Source organism: Salarias fasciatus, chromosome 18 (assembly GCF_902148845.1).
Source record: "Salarias fasciatus chromosome 18, fSalaFa1.1, whole genome shotgun sequence".
Lineage (NCBI taxonomy): Eukaryota > Metazoa > Chordata > Actinopteri > Blenniiformes > Blenniidae > Salarias > Salarias fasciatus.
In genome coordinates, this window is record NC_043762.1 from 8,011,105 (window position 1) to 8,028,571 (window position 17,467).

General features: G+C 46.8%; 1 protein-coding gene across 20 annotated transcripts in view; it reads right to left on the minus strand.

Annotated features, from left to right (window-relative positions):
- Positions 1-17,467, minus strand: part of ptprfb (protein tyrosine phosphatase receptor type Fb) — a 177,321-nt gene that overhangs the window by 41,496 nt on the left and 118,358 nt on the right. For 8 of the 20 annotated variants that reach the window (XM_030115538.1, XM_030115527.1, XM_030115531.1 and 5 more), the window contains 8 exons: positions 15,706-16,011; positions 14,746-14,939; positions 8,944-8,970; positions 5,582-5,699; positions 4,415-4,987; positions 3,543-3,643; positions 1,919-2,166; positions 301-379 (listed from right to left, as the gene is read on the minus strand). In XM_030115538.1, coding sequence (XP_029971398.1) covers positions 301-379; positions 1,919-2,166; positions 3,543-3,643; positions 4,415-4,987; positions 5,582-5,699; positions 8,944-8,970; positions 14,746-14,939; positions 15,706-16,011 — 1,646 coding nt within the window. The remainder of the gene's footprint in view (positions 1-300; positions 380-1,918; positions 2,167-3,542; positions 3,644-4,414; positions 4,988-5,581; positions 5,700-8,943; positions 8,971-14,745; positions 14,940-15,705; positions 16,012-17,467) is intronic. The other 12 variants (XM_030115534.1, XM_030115543.1, XM_030115533.1 and 9 more) reach the window with 3 other exon arrangements.

The following is a 17,467-nucleotide window of genomic DNA, read 5'->3' on the forward strand; positions in this document are numbered from 1 at the left end:
TATCTGGAGGTAAGCCGCTAAAGTGTAAATAAAGTTTGGCTATGCAACGTTAAGACTAATTTCTGCGCACGTGAACTGTTAGATTCAACAGATGGGCACAGTCTGCAGAGCTGGCAGCCAATCAGGACGCTCCCCACCCACCCCAGTGAGTCATTGTTTAAAATCTCTCTTCCCTCCGAAGCCCAGAAGGGTAGAGCTAATTAGTGACGACCAGCGGTGTCCTACCCAGTTGGAACGGAAGATGTTATTTGCGACCTCTGACCCGGCACATTAGCCAATCAGCCGCCGGCTGGCGCTCACCTCATCCAGATCCATCTCGTCTGGATTCTTCCACCGCCGCGTGGACTGGGACACCGGCACCACCACGATGTAGTACCACCTGCCAAGGAAGAGGAAGGCAGTGTGAAGCGCAGACACGCTGAGATCAAAGTGGGCCAAGAGCATTACCAGCACAGTCAAAACATTTAGGAAAGACACACTTTCGCTGTGAGCCTCGTTGGGCTGGATTCAAATCGGGAGTGCCGCACGAGAGGGTCCGACCAAGGTCGCACGCCGGCAGATTGGCACTGCATTCTCCAATTAATGGCTAATCACTAAGAACATCTGCCACGTAGACTGGAACAAACAGTATCCCAGTGAGGGGGGGCTTCCGTTAATAGAGATCCCCATAGGATTCCTTAGGTTAATAAGACCATCTATGTGGTTGCTCGTGTGTGTGTGTGTGTGTGTGTTCCTCCACGGCTATAATTACAAGACCAAAAATAGAGTGAAAAGAAAGACGCTGGAAAGACATCTGAGAGTTTAAGGTCAAAGTAAGGAGGCAGGTAATGAAAGGAGGAGCAAGCATGTGAGTACACAACGCCCGTCTGTGTCAGAGTTCATCTTAATGTTGTTGTTTTTTTCTTTTCATTCCAGTATTGGTAAAATCAGTTAGTGAGAGCAGCTGCATCTCAAACTTCTCTCCAGGCCTCCGCTCTGTAATTCAACAGTCACTCAAGTCTTGGAGTGGGAGAAGACGTGTATAACAAGGCTCCTCGCCCCCTCCCTCCATCTCACTCACCCATGCCAACACCCCCCCCCCCCCCCCCCCCCCCCCCCCCGCAGCTCGACCCATCCCAAATCACCTGCACTCTCCGCCTGTCAATCCCTGCTGGACCTCGGCCAACCCTGCAATCTTTTTACCAATCAGGCCTGTGCACTGTGCGTGTGTGTGTGTGTGTGAGGCTTGACTCGTGAGGGTCAGGCACAATTCTGCTTCCAACAATCTGATTGAACAGACAGCACAACTCCGCCTGATATTAAGTCTCAATTATCATCAGCTGCCGTGTTACAAAGACAGCAGACAGCCAAAGCTGCACTTTTGAGAGTAGTTTTAAGTGTTGATTTAGTGTAGATCAGGTAAACTCTGTGGGATAATTAGCTCCAGAATTCAAATTTTCTGTTGCTAATGACAAAAACAAACCCAACAAAACTAGTTTTTTAGTTCTTTTCTTGCAGTTTTTTTTATTCAACTAATTGCATGACCTATTGTTCTAATGACAGATTGCAGGTTTTGGATAGATGGATAGAAGATAATTTTAACTTCATTATACCTTCCTAATAATAATAATAACATGATAAAAGTAATATAATCTAATGCAAAACATACAGTGTGTCCTATTTGTGAATTTTCTTCAAAGAAATTTGACATCTATAACAAAAAATTGGAGGAAAGTAATGCAGATATACACAGCGAGAGAGACATTTCCCATTCAAAAGCATTTTTAAGATATAAAATCAAGGCTGGTTCTGATTTGTGCTTATCTCAGTGCACGTCCCTCCTCCTTCCTGTGTTTCTGCTCCCCGCTCCCCACCGGAGGCTACAGGCTCGCCGTCACGGCACACCTGCCCACCCAGAACTGCTTGACTCTGCACTGACCTGACTCGTGTCGTGGTCTGGACCTTGGGCACGTTGATCGTCATCTTGCCACCTTGAGCTTGATGTGTGCTGGGCTTGGTTTTGATCAGGTCGGGGGCCGTGCGGATCGACACCTGCTGCTGCAGACCTCCAGCAATGTTCCCCCTGCTTGTCAGTACAAAAGAGTAGTCGGTGTCTGGCTGCAGCTGTGTGATCAGCTTTCTCTTCAGGTTCCCCTGCACTTCCACGCTCTGCTGGTTATACAAGATCTGTAAGCACACAAGGGAAGAGAAAAAAGAAGTTATGGTTTACGGTGGCATACATACACTGCATGTTGGGTATATCATTCATATAAATACTCCATTTTCCATGGCTGCTCTCCAAAGGCACACACATAAAATGGCAAGAAGCGAAAGCAGCACAGTCCTGAGGGAAGTACTCATCACATCTGACACCTCATCTCAGGTGTCACATGTGCCCGTCGGTGCATATCCAATAGTTTCTTTTTCAGCCCACTTTAAATTGTCTTTGCCACGAGGTGAGAATTGATATATCATTTTGACAGATTATTACACCTCATAAATGAGCAAGAATTGGGAATTGTGTACTTTTTATTGTGCAAATGAGAAAAAAAACCCCATTCGATCACACATTGTTAAAAGTGTTAACAGCTCATAGACAGTCTGTGAGGAAATGATATTAAAATGTATGTTTATCATCCTGTTCAGTGGTATTTGTTCTGCAGCCACAGAATACCCGATGAAACGGACACATGTAGAACCTTTTGGTGGCCACAGTCTGTTCCTCCAGTTTTATTATTAATAACTGAAATCATATGACAATTCTATAACATGAATAAAAAGTTATGGTGAGCATTGAGATATGTGCTGTGACTAGATTTCATAACTTCCATCTGGTCAATGCATTTGATTGATGGATTTAATTTGAGAATATATTTAGAGATCAGGAAACAACAGCTTTCAATTATCTAATTCAGGGGATTATGAAGAAAAGCATCCAATTAAGGGAACTGTTTTGCCTTAATTTGTGAATTTTTGTTGACGAAATACATTTCAGTGTATTTTCTTTGATATAATAGCTTTTTTTATTTTCCAAGTCTTCGGTAAGTATTAAAATCCCGAAATATCCTATAATCACACTTTTGATTTGTTTTTTCAGTTTGGAAGTGTTTTGATAAGTATTTTCATCATGTCTCGTTTTGGCTGGAGTGGCAGTTTCCTTTTGTGAACATATGACAAATACTAGTGGTTAAGATTAAATCACAAATGTAGTAAGAAACAAAACCTTTAAATAAAATAATCTGAGACAACTTCATGTGCAATATTCTATTTCAATGAGTGAGTATTACAGTGGTTGCACTGGAAATTGAGACATTTACTCCTTGCACTAGATTTCTGCATAATTTTTGTAAATACTTGAAAATGCACACAACAAAAATTGTTTTTTAGCCGCTGATCTTGATGAAGTGGTCATTTTTTGGAAGTGTGAAAAGTTTTGCTTGAAGTTAAGAAAAAAGTCAGAGTGTCTACTTTAAAAAATACATCCAATGTGCACTGGGCCTTTGAAGAATGTTTTAATGTGTGAAAAACAGCAACACAGAGTTGATTATGAGACTGAGACTCACCTTAAAAGGCGCCTGGGATTTGTAGTTTGGTGGTAAATCCCAGGTGAGGAGCACGGACGTTTTCATGACGGCCTTGACTCCAAAGTTCAATGTGGGAAAATCTAGGAAAAGAAAATCCTTTGATTACCATCTGAAGCCCAACATCTTGTACGCTACAGAACGTGATCCGTGTGTGTAATTAAATTTCACACCGCTGTGAAGACAGCAACACCCTCCGTAAACAATGTGAACATCCTCCGCCACGATACCTTATGACCAGACTTGACAAGCCATGGGGGTGTTCAAAGAACATCCACAATCGCATTCACGCCTGATTACTGATCACACAAAAATAGCCTCCATCTCCTTAAGCCCGTTCCAGTTTTTACACCCCGCTCGCAACGAGACACACGCAACAGGCCCAGATTGCCGAGATTACCAGGAAATGTATGTGACGGCAGGAGTGGCGCCGTGCGGCCTGAAATAGACATCACGCAGATTTTTAAACATGAAATCTCCCATTTATAAGATTATAAAATGCGTGAGAAGGTACATGTTGGCTTTACATTTGAGGGTAATGAGAGGGTGGATGAGGAGGCATGGTAATGTGACGGTAGCGCGTAATGAGATTAGTGCTCCATAAATCAATAAACACGGTGATGCGGTATACCGAGGAGTAGATGAGAAAATAAATGGCACTGATAAAGACAGAGCCACTTACAGGGAGGCTGGAACATATGCGCTCATGTATGTGGTGGGAAAGGCTCTTTATGCACTGTGAGTGCCTCGAGGTGGTTACATTTGCATTTATTAAAAGCTGGAGGAAAAAAAAAAGGTTTTGAAAGCAGAAGTTGTGCGTGTATGCTAATGAGACGTCCCAGCGCTCCGCTCACCGTTAGACATGGTCCTGCTCTGGATGCTGGGGCTGAGCGGTCCGCCGCCCTTGCTGGTGAAGGCCTGCACCCGGATGTCATAGGTGGTGTCGGGGTTGAGGCCCTGGATGGTCATGTGCGTGTCGGCCGTGCGGTTGGTGCTGTTCTGCTGGCTGTTGATGTCCCTGAACACCACCACGTAGTAGACGATCTTGCCGTTCCTCTCCGCCAGCAGCGGGGGCTCCCAGGTCAGCTGCGTGCTGGACTGAGTCAGACCCGTCACCTGCAGGTTGAAGGGGAAGCCCGAGGGCAGGTCCTCGGGGGTGCTGATCTCCTTCACGTACGCCTCGCCGATGCCGGCGCGGTTCCGCGCGCTAAGGCGGAAGACGTACGTGGCGCCCTTGTGCAGGCCGGTGACGGTGTAGTGGTCGTCGGTCTTCCTCAGCTCGCGCGACGTGTAGTTCTCCTCGTCGGTGCGCTTGTACTGCAGCTGGTAGCCCATCAGCTCACCCACCATCTCTTTGGGCGGCTGCCACTGGATCAGAGCCGTGTTGCCCATGGTGGTGCTGATCATCATGGTGGGTTTGCCAGGAACTGGAGAAGAAGATGGAAAAAAATAAAACACAGTCAATGAAAGAAATGCATCTAAATATCCAAGGTCTGCTGTAAACGCTCAGATAGTTATAACCTCATTCATCAGAAGGACACATTTCACAAGCAATTCTTATAGATTGAGTAGTTTCATGCAGGTTTTTTTTCCAAAAACATTCACTTTAGGTTAATTGGTGATTCTAAATAAGGGTGAATGTCTGCTTGCAGCTGACTGCGGATGAAAGTAAATGAAGGAGATACTTGGATGGATGGTGAGCAGATCACACGTGAGTTCGGTTACTTGTTGCAGCCTTGAAAGCACGCAAATCAAACGCACCCTCACGTGAGAGCAAGCGGAGAGTTGTGTAAATTAATTGTGCTTGATTGTGACAGAAATGGCTGCTGAGGGTGAGGAACTCCACCAGTGAGCAAACAAAATGAAAGCCATCACGTCGGTTATGTAAAACCACATAAACTGACACCTTAAGTCTTTTTGAAGGAGGAAGACAGAGCGAATCACATCTAAGCCTGTAAGATCAGACTGCAAATAGATATTTCTGTGTTTCTTATATTCTCCCTGAAGAAAGAGATTCTGACCGGCGCCGGTTGTGGTGATGACTTTAGCTTTGCTCCGCGCTCCGTCTCCCTTCGTGGTGTACGCCGCCACGGTGACGGAGTAGGTGGTTTCAGACTGCAGTCCACCAATGATGGCCTCCTGGAAAATAGAAAAATCACAAGGTCAGACGTTAAAAGGAATCAGTGAGCCTGAGCGAAACCTCTTCAGGGGAAGAAAAGAAATCAAACAAATCCCCCTCACACAAGCTCCCATCCCCTAACAAACCACACAGCACCTCCCAAAAGAAAAAAAAAAACAACAAAACAAACTACAATAAGATTAAATGCCCTTCTCCATCCACTTGTAACTCCTTGATCGGTCGGCCTCTAAACAAAAGATGGTGAATATTAACAAAGAAAAGTTTTAAAAGCACACACACAGGAGCAGGGACTTTTCTCAGTTGAGAAAAACCCCTGCTCTGAACCCTTTAACCAACAAACCAACCAAATGAACCAGAACAGCACCAGTGTGTCAGTGTTCATGTCTGCTGCATGGATGAGCACGAGGCTCGACCCGGAGGAGCGTCGGCCTGTCGCCACACTGCAGTCTGACGCAGAGAAAACACTGCCGGCTGTGGGACGGCAGCTCTTTCTGATCTATCAGATTTGGAAACAGATTGATAAGATTGAATAATGTGGAGGAAATCCTGGGTGTGGCCGTGCAGCAGTCCAAACAGCTCTGAACACACACACACACACACACACACACACGATGTGGTCGAACAAATCGGGAACTCGGCAGTCGAACCGACTGAGGTAAAACAATGTTATTGGTAACCTGCTGCAGAGCTGGCACTCACACCACCAGTCTGCATCAGTCTGAGTAAAAACACACACCCACACACTGGAATTAAACACTCCGAGCTTCAACAAAGCCATGTGTAAACACACACACACACACACACACACACACACACACACACACACACACACACACACACACACACACACACACGCATACATACGAATGCACAAATGCATATACTTACCAGTCTGTATACATATATATATAGTAACTATAAACACACACTGCACACGCAAAGGGATGCAGGCATGTACAGACACAGACATAATTGTGCACATGCGCACACACAAACACACACACACACACACACACACACACACACACACACACACACACACACACACACACACACACACACACACACACACACACACACACACACACACACACACACACACACACACACACGAGCAGACTGAAGAACAAATTAACGCCTGCGGCCTGAGCACACATGCTGGAGCTGTCTGTTCCTGGCTGGGGCCACCGAGAGGACGAACACACAGATGCCTACAAGCCTTCCTGCCGGATCTCCTCGCAAACTTCTCACACTCATGGAATATTATATGGCTTCTTCGCCTTAATGCCGTTTCTCTCACAAATGAAGTTTTAATTTGCTCAACACAGAAAAGCGTTTACCCGTCTGTATGATCCCACTCTGCTTGCTCTCTTTGGGGACATTTGCTGCTCCCTGAGCAACCTTAAAGAGGGACACGGGGGGGGAAACAGGCTAAATTACAGTATCATAAAGTGATTTTTAACTTTACGGTGGAGGTCTCGTTGCTTTAATAACAGAAAATGGCCTTAACAATCTGAGCGGCGGCGGCTGCACAGATCATTCCTCCCTCTATTCTAGCAAGGTCGATTCAGGTCTAGTAACGCTTCTGAAACTCAGCAGAAAATAAAAAAGCAAAGCTTCAAAGTTTCCTTCAGAGCAAATGCTTAGAGCAGCACCAAGGGGCATTATAGAGATTATCAAGTCGACTAGTTATAGAAATGGATTCCTCTGTGCAAGCCTCCCTGTACCGCTCGCCTCGCCAGACTGGAAAATATGAAGAGAAAAGCACCAGTGTTGGTAAAACAAATATAATCTCTTCAGATTACTTCCTGTAACACACCATGTTTGTCTTTATGCACCATTTCCCTGCACTTATCTGAATTTTTTTAAAGGAAAAAAAAAAAAAAGCCTGCGAGTGAGTCGCAGGTCAGCAAGGCATGTTAATATTTCCACGGTCGACATCTGTCCGCGGCTGAAGTCACACCGCATTAGTTACCTAGCGCACGAAACCGCTACCGCCCAAACACGCACGCTCAGAAAAAAATAAGAAGAAATGTGTGAACAGATGTCCTGCTCTGACAGCATCCAGCTCCGTGTCTGTCAGGTGTTAATCAACACATTAAGAGGAGCGGGAGAAGAGCCTGACTCACTGCATGTGGGTGTAGCTGGAGGATCCTCTCCGCACTGCAACCACATTTCTGTTTAACTTTGCACCATCCAAATGAACACAACAGCCTTCACACTTACTGCTGCCGGTTTTCCTTTTTCTTTTTTTTTTTAAACTCAAGAGTTGATATCTAAACAGAAAAACCCTCTGTGGTTGGTCACTGAATGAATTCGCCAGGTTTTTTTTTTTTTAATATATTTTCTGTTATATGTCAGAAAACGTGGAGAGAAAATTGCTTAAATCACTTCTTTCACATGATGTCTTAAAAGCTGTAAACCTATGCTTTTTAAGGATTTCCTTGCCCTGAAAACAGTATTTTCTAGTCTGGCAGGCTTCTATTGAATTTTTGAGCAGGAACAGTTAAGTGGCTCCGCATTTCTGCGAGTGCAGTGTGACGTCTGGGCGGTAATAAGCCGTAACAAAGGGCTGCGTGACAGCCACGGCGCGGCGCGGCGAGCTGCCATCCGGGCCAACGAAAGGAACATGAAAGGCTGGTGGCAATCTGCGAGATGTGTGGAGCTGATAAGGCGCGCGGCTCCTCCCCTCAGACAGGCATGTCGTGTGGAACAGCAGGGGAGGCAGCAGGTTGGGCGAGCCTGATTAATGTCAGCGCCACGCCGGGACGGCGACATGCGACTTCTGACTGCACCGTGCGCTCAGCGGCGGCGTGAAGACTCCGCTGACTGCCGCAGAGCCCAGCGCTCACCAGTGGCCGGCTGCTACAAGCAGTTTGGTAAAATATTGAAATATTAGATACGTGTGCAGACGGGGGTTTGTGGTAACTGTGAGATAAACACACACAAACAAACACACACACACACACACACACACACACACACAACCACACAGTCAAGCCCAGAAATCATCTGGACACCCGTTTCTTCCTCGCTGTGGTTATGATCTTTCATGAGGGCTCACACCGAGTGGATTACAGGCATGGCTTACACCGAAATAAAAACACACAGTCTCACTCACAACTCAAAATCCGCACACACACTCACACACACACACACACACACACAAGCACCCTCAAATTACAGAGGGGAGAAGAGCCTGCCCTGCAAGACAACCCAGCAGCACACATGAGGGTTACTCACATGCTCGGTGGATTCCTCAATATTCCACTGATGGGAGAGAGAAGACAACATGGACACAGGGCGGGGAGAGAAATGAGTCAGAAACAACACAACAGGCATGGAAAAAAAGAGCTGGTCTTTTTTTCGCAGACAGATGAATGTAGGTGTCAGCAGAGTCATGCAGCAAAGACAAAAAAACAAAACAAAACGGTGTGACAGAGTGTGATGGAGGAGAGGGAAAACAATTAAGATGGCATGAAATAAATAGTAACCGAATGGAGCGACGCTCGTGAAATTCATTATTGTTCATGATGCACTGCCTTGTTCGCTTTTTTCCCGCGAATCCAATAAGAAGCTCCTTCTCTTTCTTAATCAGAACACCTTCACACGGTATGATAACTATCGCACTGCGAACAGAGAGTATGCAGAGTCGCTGAAGCATTTCCTCACAGAAGTAGAGGGAGGGCCTTTTATTCATTATATTTCAATATGTTTTCAAAATGTTCTCCTTTCTCGCCGCGCCTGCCCAAGTGATTCCTGGGGGAAGTGAAAGCCCATTTCGTGCCGCGGGGCTCCGTCAGTGCCGAGCATGAAATCCTATTACCAGTGCCGCTATGCTAGCCCGGTGACACGGAGCCCCATCGATGCAGAACGCAACTGCTGGCGTTTACCAGCAACGAGCGCCACAGTTCAGTTCCCGCAGAGGAGCTCGCTGAAGGGTGGCTGCGGCTGACGAGGGGCAGGAGAGATGACACTGCTGACACTGATGAGGGGGAAAAGAGGAGCAAACAGCAGAGGGCGGGGCCAGCCGGAGGGCCGGGGATGAATGGCGGGCGGCGGTGGAGTCGGCAAACAATTTTATATGATCATTAGGGCGTGCAACTATCAGAGCGGCTGCTGGGTGAACTGCAGAGGAGTGATGGAGGAGAGCGGCCGGGGGGCTTCACGGGGACGAGAGGGGGCGGCCGGCAAAAATCATATTTAACCATTAGGAGTTAAAGCCTCAGTGCACCCACAACTAATCACCTGAATTCACTTCTCTCACTGTTTAACTGTTACAGCTTTGGGTTTATTTGAGCTCATGTCCACACATCAGATGATCGATCGGATCAATCTGACACACCGTCGGCTCCAATCACCCCGAAATACAGACGACCGGTGAAACATCAAATGGCACCTCCAGAGGGGTGTAGTGGGCACCCGAGTTCTGAAACGCTCCCGGTTCTGACCTGCTGTCTGGTCGGGATTTTCTGTGTGTGAGTCCACATTTGAGCGTGAGGACGACTGTTTCCTTGTGTGTCTCGGCTGGGAAACGCTCCAAATCCTTAAGACCCCGACTTTGTTGTTGAGATACTCTAATTAACTCTGTTAAATTGTAAATATTGAAATTCAAGGTTTTAGTAAAACTTACTTTTCTGAAGGCTGTCAGAAGTGCAATATTAAATACCAAATATTTAAAGCTCTGTTCATACATAGAAGGAGATAAGGGCCCTAAATTATTACAGATTAGAAAAACACAGTTCTCTATATTCCTATATGAGTTTGTTGTATAAAAATCAACCATAACTTGTGAAAGTGCTGCATCGTGGTGTAGTGGTTTAACCTCAAAGTGGAGCACTGGTTTGAGTCCTTTGTGTGTGGAGTCTGCATGTTCTTCTGAATAGTAGGGTAGTTTCCTCATGAAGTCCAAAAACAAGCATTTGAAGGTTAGCTGGTGGCTGCTAATTGTCCATATAGGACTGAGCTGTGTATGATGATGGGCAGATGAGAGAGTTTGTAAAAAAAAAAAAAAAGCACAATGTAGCAGTTAAAGGAGAATCCTTATGAATATTTCACAATATTTTGCACAGGAAGGTTTCATTAAAGTTGGCTTTATGTTGCGTTTGGAGTTCTTTTCTGTAGTAACTGTTTAGTTTTGTGAAAATATAGACATTTCCATCACCTTTACTGTGCTGCACAGCAAAGAAAAACTTTAAAGTTTAACTTTAAACTTTATTATTGGCTCTATTTTTACAGTCCAGGACACTCGAGATGAAATTGGGTTGTATGTGGCCCCTGAACTATATAGACAAAGAGAGTGAGCCTCACACTGCCGATTCACGGAGCGGCAGAGAGACGGTGTTCATCATCCTCCTGTGACAGTCGGAACAGACGAAAGACAGAACATCTCCGGCTTCCTCCCCGCGGAGCAGCGGCGCTGCCAGCCGGCCAGGTGAAGCATGAGCTCGGCCTCTATAGGGTCCCAGTGACGACTGGTGGAGACACATGGCCCATTAAAAACCGCTGCCTGGCGCTCCCCTGACATCGCAGGGCACTGAAGAGCACCATTTAAGAACAGCTGTTACTTTCCTCCGTGAATAACAGTTTGCGATGTTCCTAATTGCTTAATTTGTTTACCGTCGACTCCTTTCAGCATGTCTGCCGAGTGGCAAACATATTAAGGTCTGTAAGAGTTTCTACCGCAAACTTGGGCTTAATCCTTTTCTATTCCAACAGCTTTTCTGCTTAAATCTATTGGAGAATTATAAATTATCCTTCATTTATATTTTGAATGCCGACGCAAGCTGAAAAAACACATCATTGCTGATAAGCGTCGTTTGTGGAAACGGAGCGGTATAATTTGCAGGCGGGTGAATGCAAATGTGATGACATGGGCTGAGATGTACGGCTATAAAAATGAGAACGAGTCGGGGGGGGGGGACGAGTGATGTGGAAGAGAAGGAGCTGTCATGATTGATGGAGTGAAACGGGCTGAGGTGCTTCTTTCCTCTCTCTCTCTCTCTCTCCCTTTTTTTCCCCCCACCGATTCCCATTCAACTCCAATCTGAGGCGGCGAAGGCCGTAGAGGCAGTGGAGCGTCGCCTCGCTCACACAAACTACAAAAACGCATGAGTGGTCAAACAAAATGAACCTGGAAAGCGGTGCTGAATAAAAGGCAAAAAGATTGCGCAGAAATGCACAGACGGCGGCTAATGGCCTCAAACCGGAGCGCGCCGTCTTCTGCAAACTTTTATGGACGTCCACGTGAAAAACACGAGCCTAAAGGTCGCTGTGAGCGGAGCCGTGTGGCGTGGAGCTGCCAACTCGGGTTCGGGCCACTTTTCCCAACAGAAGTACAGCTTCAGAAGGGTCGATAATATCACACTGTTAACGTGGCCTCTGGTTTAAATTTAGCAGGGAAATGAGGGCGCTGTGTGGGCTCCCGCTTGAAAAGAAAAGAGGCGCTTAAATCGCCTACGCACAAGCCAGCTCTCCCAGCTCTCCTCCCAGCGCTTCAGCTAACCCTGAGAGAGGGCGAAAAAAAGAGAGGAGGAGACAGAAACACAGAGACAAAGAGACGGGTGAAAGGTGGCCACGATTTCGACGGGATCCGCAATTCAATCGGCCGGCTCAGAACTGGGATTTCAAGTCTAAGGTGGACTCCAACATTACAAAATTTAAGTTCTTTTTCCTTCTTTCCCCCTACAAGCTTACTGTGCATCCAATTCAGGTGAAAGGGTGGATCTGGGACTGATTTCACAACACATTAGGGAAATTCTTGAGAGAAACACTACAGGAAGCGCCAACACGGATGAAAATTGTTTTCTTTTCCCCGTCTTGTATTCATCATCAATTACAGGTGTGCGTTTGAGGGATTTGCATGACTCCGGGATGAGTCACAAGCTCTTCCCGGCCAGCTGGAACGCCTACCACGATCCCAGCGCCGAGCATGTTCGCTCACGTTATCGCTTCCATTTCTGTTCCACTTCTTGCCGGGATGCGTGGATGGAAAGATGCGTTTAAAAAAAAAAAAAAGAAAAAGAAAAAAAAAGGAGGGATTGTTGTGAAAACCAGTTGGGCGAACAGGGATAAGGGGCTGCCTGTGCCGCGTTGGCCGACTGTGTGGTCTTTCTTGACGTCTGGGCAGGTCCTTGCAGGTTGGCTACTCGCTGCTGCCTCATTGAAAACAATCTGTTGAGATGACTCAATCAAGGGTAACCAACCCGCACGCAAGCCTCTGGTAATTACTCAACTGGCTTTTCGAGCAGGGAGAGTGCAAAAGGAGGCCACGTCAGGAAAGAGAAAGAGGGAGATGAAGGGAACGGGGAGAAAGAAGGTGTGAGAAGAAAGTCATCCGTCGGCCATGACGGGGGCGGCGCGGTGGAGAGGTGTCCTGCACACTGAACTGGAACATGAGCGCCGTCCCGAGCGCCAATTTACAGTGCGTCTTTGTGTTTATTGTGTGAACATGGCACAAATGAGACACGGCTCCGAGCACTGTTTGCATAACAAGTGGGGTCGCGCTCAGTTCAGATTTCGCAACGCAAAAACAAAATCCCGCCGAACGCGTCGACGTGAGGGAAAACACTCCCGGGAAGACAGGCAGCCACCATGCCGCTCTGCTCTTCCAGACCAAACGATGCTGTCCTGGCTGTCATGCTCTGTGGTACACTCTCAAAAAACAATAAACTGTCAGCGGCAGCTGCCAGAAGCTCCTGCTGTAAAACAAAGGTTGGTTGTTGGGGAGCTGAGGGCACATTCTTCCACCAGGTGTAGGCTGTGCTGCATCATTCATGGACTATCATGCACGCAGCGTTCCGCGCTCTCTCAGGCCGCCATTAACTCAATTTTTATCACATGCTTGCAAATTGCACTTGAGTCCCATGTGAGACGAGCCACTTAGTAGTTTGACAGCCACATAAAAGTTATTCATTATGTATTTTTCGCAAAATGCGCCCCGTAACACAACTGGAATCCACAAGCTGCTCCTTATCGTCGCCGGCGATGCAGCACTTTGGGAACATCATATCAAGGTGACTTCAACTCCGTCTCCCCTTCTGTTGCGATAAGACTTGAGACAGCGGGATGTTTGCCAGAGCAAACGAGGGTTAACAGCTCCACTCCAGGGCACGGCAGCGTCGGCTGCTTGGGAAATGAACCAGCAACCTGCTGCTCTGCCTAAAGACTCCTGCTACCATTTATCAGCAAACACAGCTGAGAGGCTCATGCAAGGCTGTGCAGTTTTTTCCTCTTTCTTTCTTTCTTTTTTTTTTTTCCTCCCTCCCCGTGGCCTGGGAACACTTACATGTTCAAATTAGATGCTTCTGTTGAAGGCCATCGAGGGCGGGAGCGAAAGCGTGTTCGTGCAAATGTTACTCCCGGCAAACAATCAGAAGGAGGTTCTTAAGCTGGTCTCTCCTCTCTCAAACACAGTGAAAAAAAAAATAAATAAAAAAAGAAAAGCCAGAGTGGGGTTTTTAGTTTTAAGATATTCATGAATCTCTGAATCCCTCTTAAGGATTACAATCTGCCATCCATCTCGCGGTGTCGCACAGCTTTGGGCGACTCGGAACGGGCGGCATTAATGTGTAAAGGGCGGCGTCAGGAAAATAACTCCGATTCATAAACATGGTAACAAGGCAGTGCATATGTATTACTCCTCAAACTGCTCAGGGAGGTGCATTGATTCCGCTAAGCCACATCCTGATGTAACACATATAAAATATTTATTGGCTATTACTGTAGAATTAAACTGGATCTTGTAACGACAACTAATCCGAAGCTGTGGAGGAAGGCTGGCAATTTAGAGTCGCATGTGGGGAAAAATATATTGAAAAGAAAAAAAAAAAATAATAGGAGGAGGGTGGATACTGCAGTCCACAGATAGAAAATACAGTGTGTGACAGCCGGTACGGGGGAAATGAAGTGTGAACTCAGACAATGGAAGGGAATAGACGAGCAGTGGGGAATGAAAATAAAGGGAAGTGAACACAGGGAAGCCAAAGACAGGAAGAAGAAAGGGACAGAAAACCGCCTGGACCGGAGTGAGACATCATCCAGTACCTGAGCCTCCGGCAAGGCCACGTCCATGATGTTGGGCTGGCCCCGTGGCTCGCCGTTCTCCAGCCGGGAGAAGATGACCTGGTAGCCGCGGATCTGGCCGTGCTGCTTGCCCTGCAGCGGCGGCTTCCAGGTGACCCGGATGGCCGTGGAGTTCAAGGCCTCGACCTCCAGCTTCCTGGGCGGCGCTCCGGGCACTGGAAACCAGACAGAGGAGGGAGGAGGGGGTGGAGGAAGGAGTCAAAATATGCTGACATGGTGATATATTTTTTTCTCCCTGTATTTTGTGATGACGAGCCAGAAAGTATCAAAATAATGGCCCTTGAGTTTTCTCAAGACTCGGTCACAGTCTGGAAGGAAGCGATCCAAGAACTGGCCGCGGATCAAATCATCTCTTCCTAATTCAGACCTTCTAAGATCGCCGTGTCCCTGAAACACCCTATGTGGGACAGCATGTGGTCGAGCAGTGTCTGTAATGCCCTTAATTCCAGTATGAAATTAGCTGTGATGCAGCAAACTTCAAACACATTAATTATAGACGACTCCCTCTTAGGGAAAGCCGCCTTCTATCACACTGCAAACAAAACGAGAAAAGCGTGAGCGGGCGGGAAAGGGGAGGCGAGAGCGACAGAAAGGAGGAGGAGGAAACGGCTCCATTTCTATTTCTTAGAACGGGAAAAAGAGAAAGTTTACACGGTGAAACACGGAGGAAAGTGGTCCAGAACTGAGGCCCAGGAGTGACGAGCCTTCGCCTCCATAGATGTAAAGTTTTAAAGCCAGAGAGAACAAGCTCGGAAGAGGAAACAAAGAAAAGGTGACCCGCCGTGCACTACCACTGCCAAATCATTAGCTTGTAATTGATCAACCTACGGAAGGGAATTGAGCAGTGAAAGCAGCAGAGGGTGAAGAAAAACAGCCACAGCCACAGGTTGACGGGTGTGAGAGCACTCTGCGGTGACCTACCATCCTCTTTGGTTCTCATCCTCACTGCGGCACTCTCAGGGCCGGGGCCCACATCAGTATGCGCCCTCACCCACACCTGATACTCAGTCCACTTCTCCAGGCCCTCCAGCACATAGCTGGTGGCGTCGGCGCCGATGCCCGTCACCTCGTGCCGCTCTGTGTCCTCCCCGGCCAGGGCCTGGTAGCTGACCGTGTAGCGCACGATGGCGCCGTGGCGGCTCGCCGCCGGAGGCGCCACCCAACTCACCTTGAGGCTGGTGGAGGTCAGGCTGACCAGATGGACCTCCTGAGGGGGGGCGGACGGGGCTGTGGGAGGGGGGGAGGAGGGGGAGCAAGAAAACCACACGAAGGAAGGGAACGGATCAAGCAAACAAAAATGAACTAAAACGCAAAAAACAAGGAGAAGAAACAAAACTGAGGAAGCTTTTTGTACGACGAGCAGCATAAAAATCAAAATGAGGATATTCAAAATGGCAAGTGAGAGAATTTAACCTACGCACAACTTTTACTAGTTTCTGCTGCGCTGCTCCTTTTACGGGGAGAAGCACAGCAACTTACTGCAACTTCACACTTTTTTTTAAATGCCTTACAGCTTCCACACTCAAAGTCAGAACTTAACCTGATGCCCCTGAAGGAAAAGAGTGTTTATGCATGCTCATCCACTATCCCCGACTTCAACACACCACAATAATCGAGTTTTACACACACTGATACTGATTCACTTTGTAAACTGCCGAGCATCAAAAACCATTTACTGTATGTGACACATTTATGAATATCACATTGCCATAGTTGAATGAAAAATTTTGCTTTTATGCTGAATACAAAAAGCTTCCATACTGAACAGGATGCTGCCTCCAGACTGAGAGATTGGATGCAAAATCACAACACGGGGCCACTGCCGAAGCTGCGCGCTTGGCACTGCGTTTATGCACGAGGCCAAGAAAGTAACTGGGTGAAGTAAACGGACTATAAAATACAATGACGGCAACATCTTACAGGGCAGCTTCTTTCTTTTATTTTCCTCTTAGTTTATCCTTAGCTGCCCTCCGTGCAGCACGGGGAGCGATAACGTGGCCGGAGACGTGCGAGCGTGTGAACGAGCCGCCGGACGGTGTTGACTGGTGTTCACGCCTTGTTGCAGAAGCTCTGGGCTTCATTACCGCAGTTAGCGGCTGCAGACATGCATTAAGCCCTAATTCCTTCATCGACAACAGTCATGAATATTCAAAACACCGTGAGCACCTGGTCTGGATTCAGTGCCATGAAAAACACTGCTTTCATTTAATCAGATGGAACAAAGTTCCTCCCTTTTCAGGGCTGACTACGTTAGATGCAGATTTGAATTTTAGAGGCTACGAGCGAACTGGCACTGTTTCAGTAACGCAATTAAAACTTTTGAGATAAACAGACCTTCAACATACTTTTTAATTTAATGGCAAGCAAAAAACATTGATAGGGCAGATAATGTGCACCTCAGCCTTTTAGGCTTCATAATCGGCTGTGATGTCTCCAAATTTGCGAAATTCTAACTAATATCTCGTGGTGCTGAAACTATGAAACATATTGAAACTCTCAAGTCCAGAGGTTAAACAAATTTAAAGTAAAAGACTTTAAAATACAGAACGATAAAATAAACACAATCACAATAGAACATTTCATGCATCAAACTAAATCAGGAACCTTCTCAACTCTACATAAATAAAAGAATAAAAGAATGAACTGAGGGAGAGAGAATAATAAAAATATTAAAAAAAAAGTA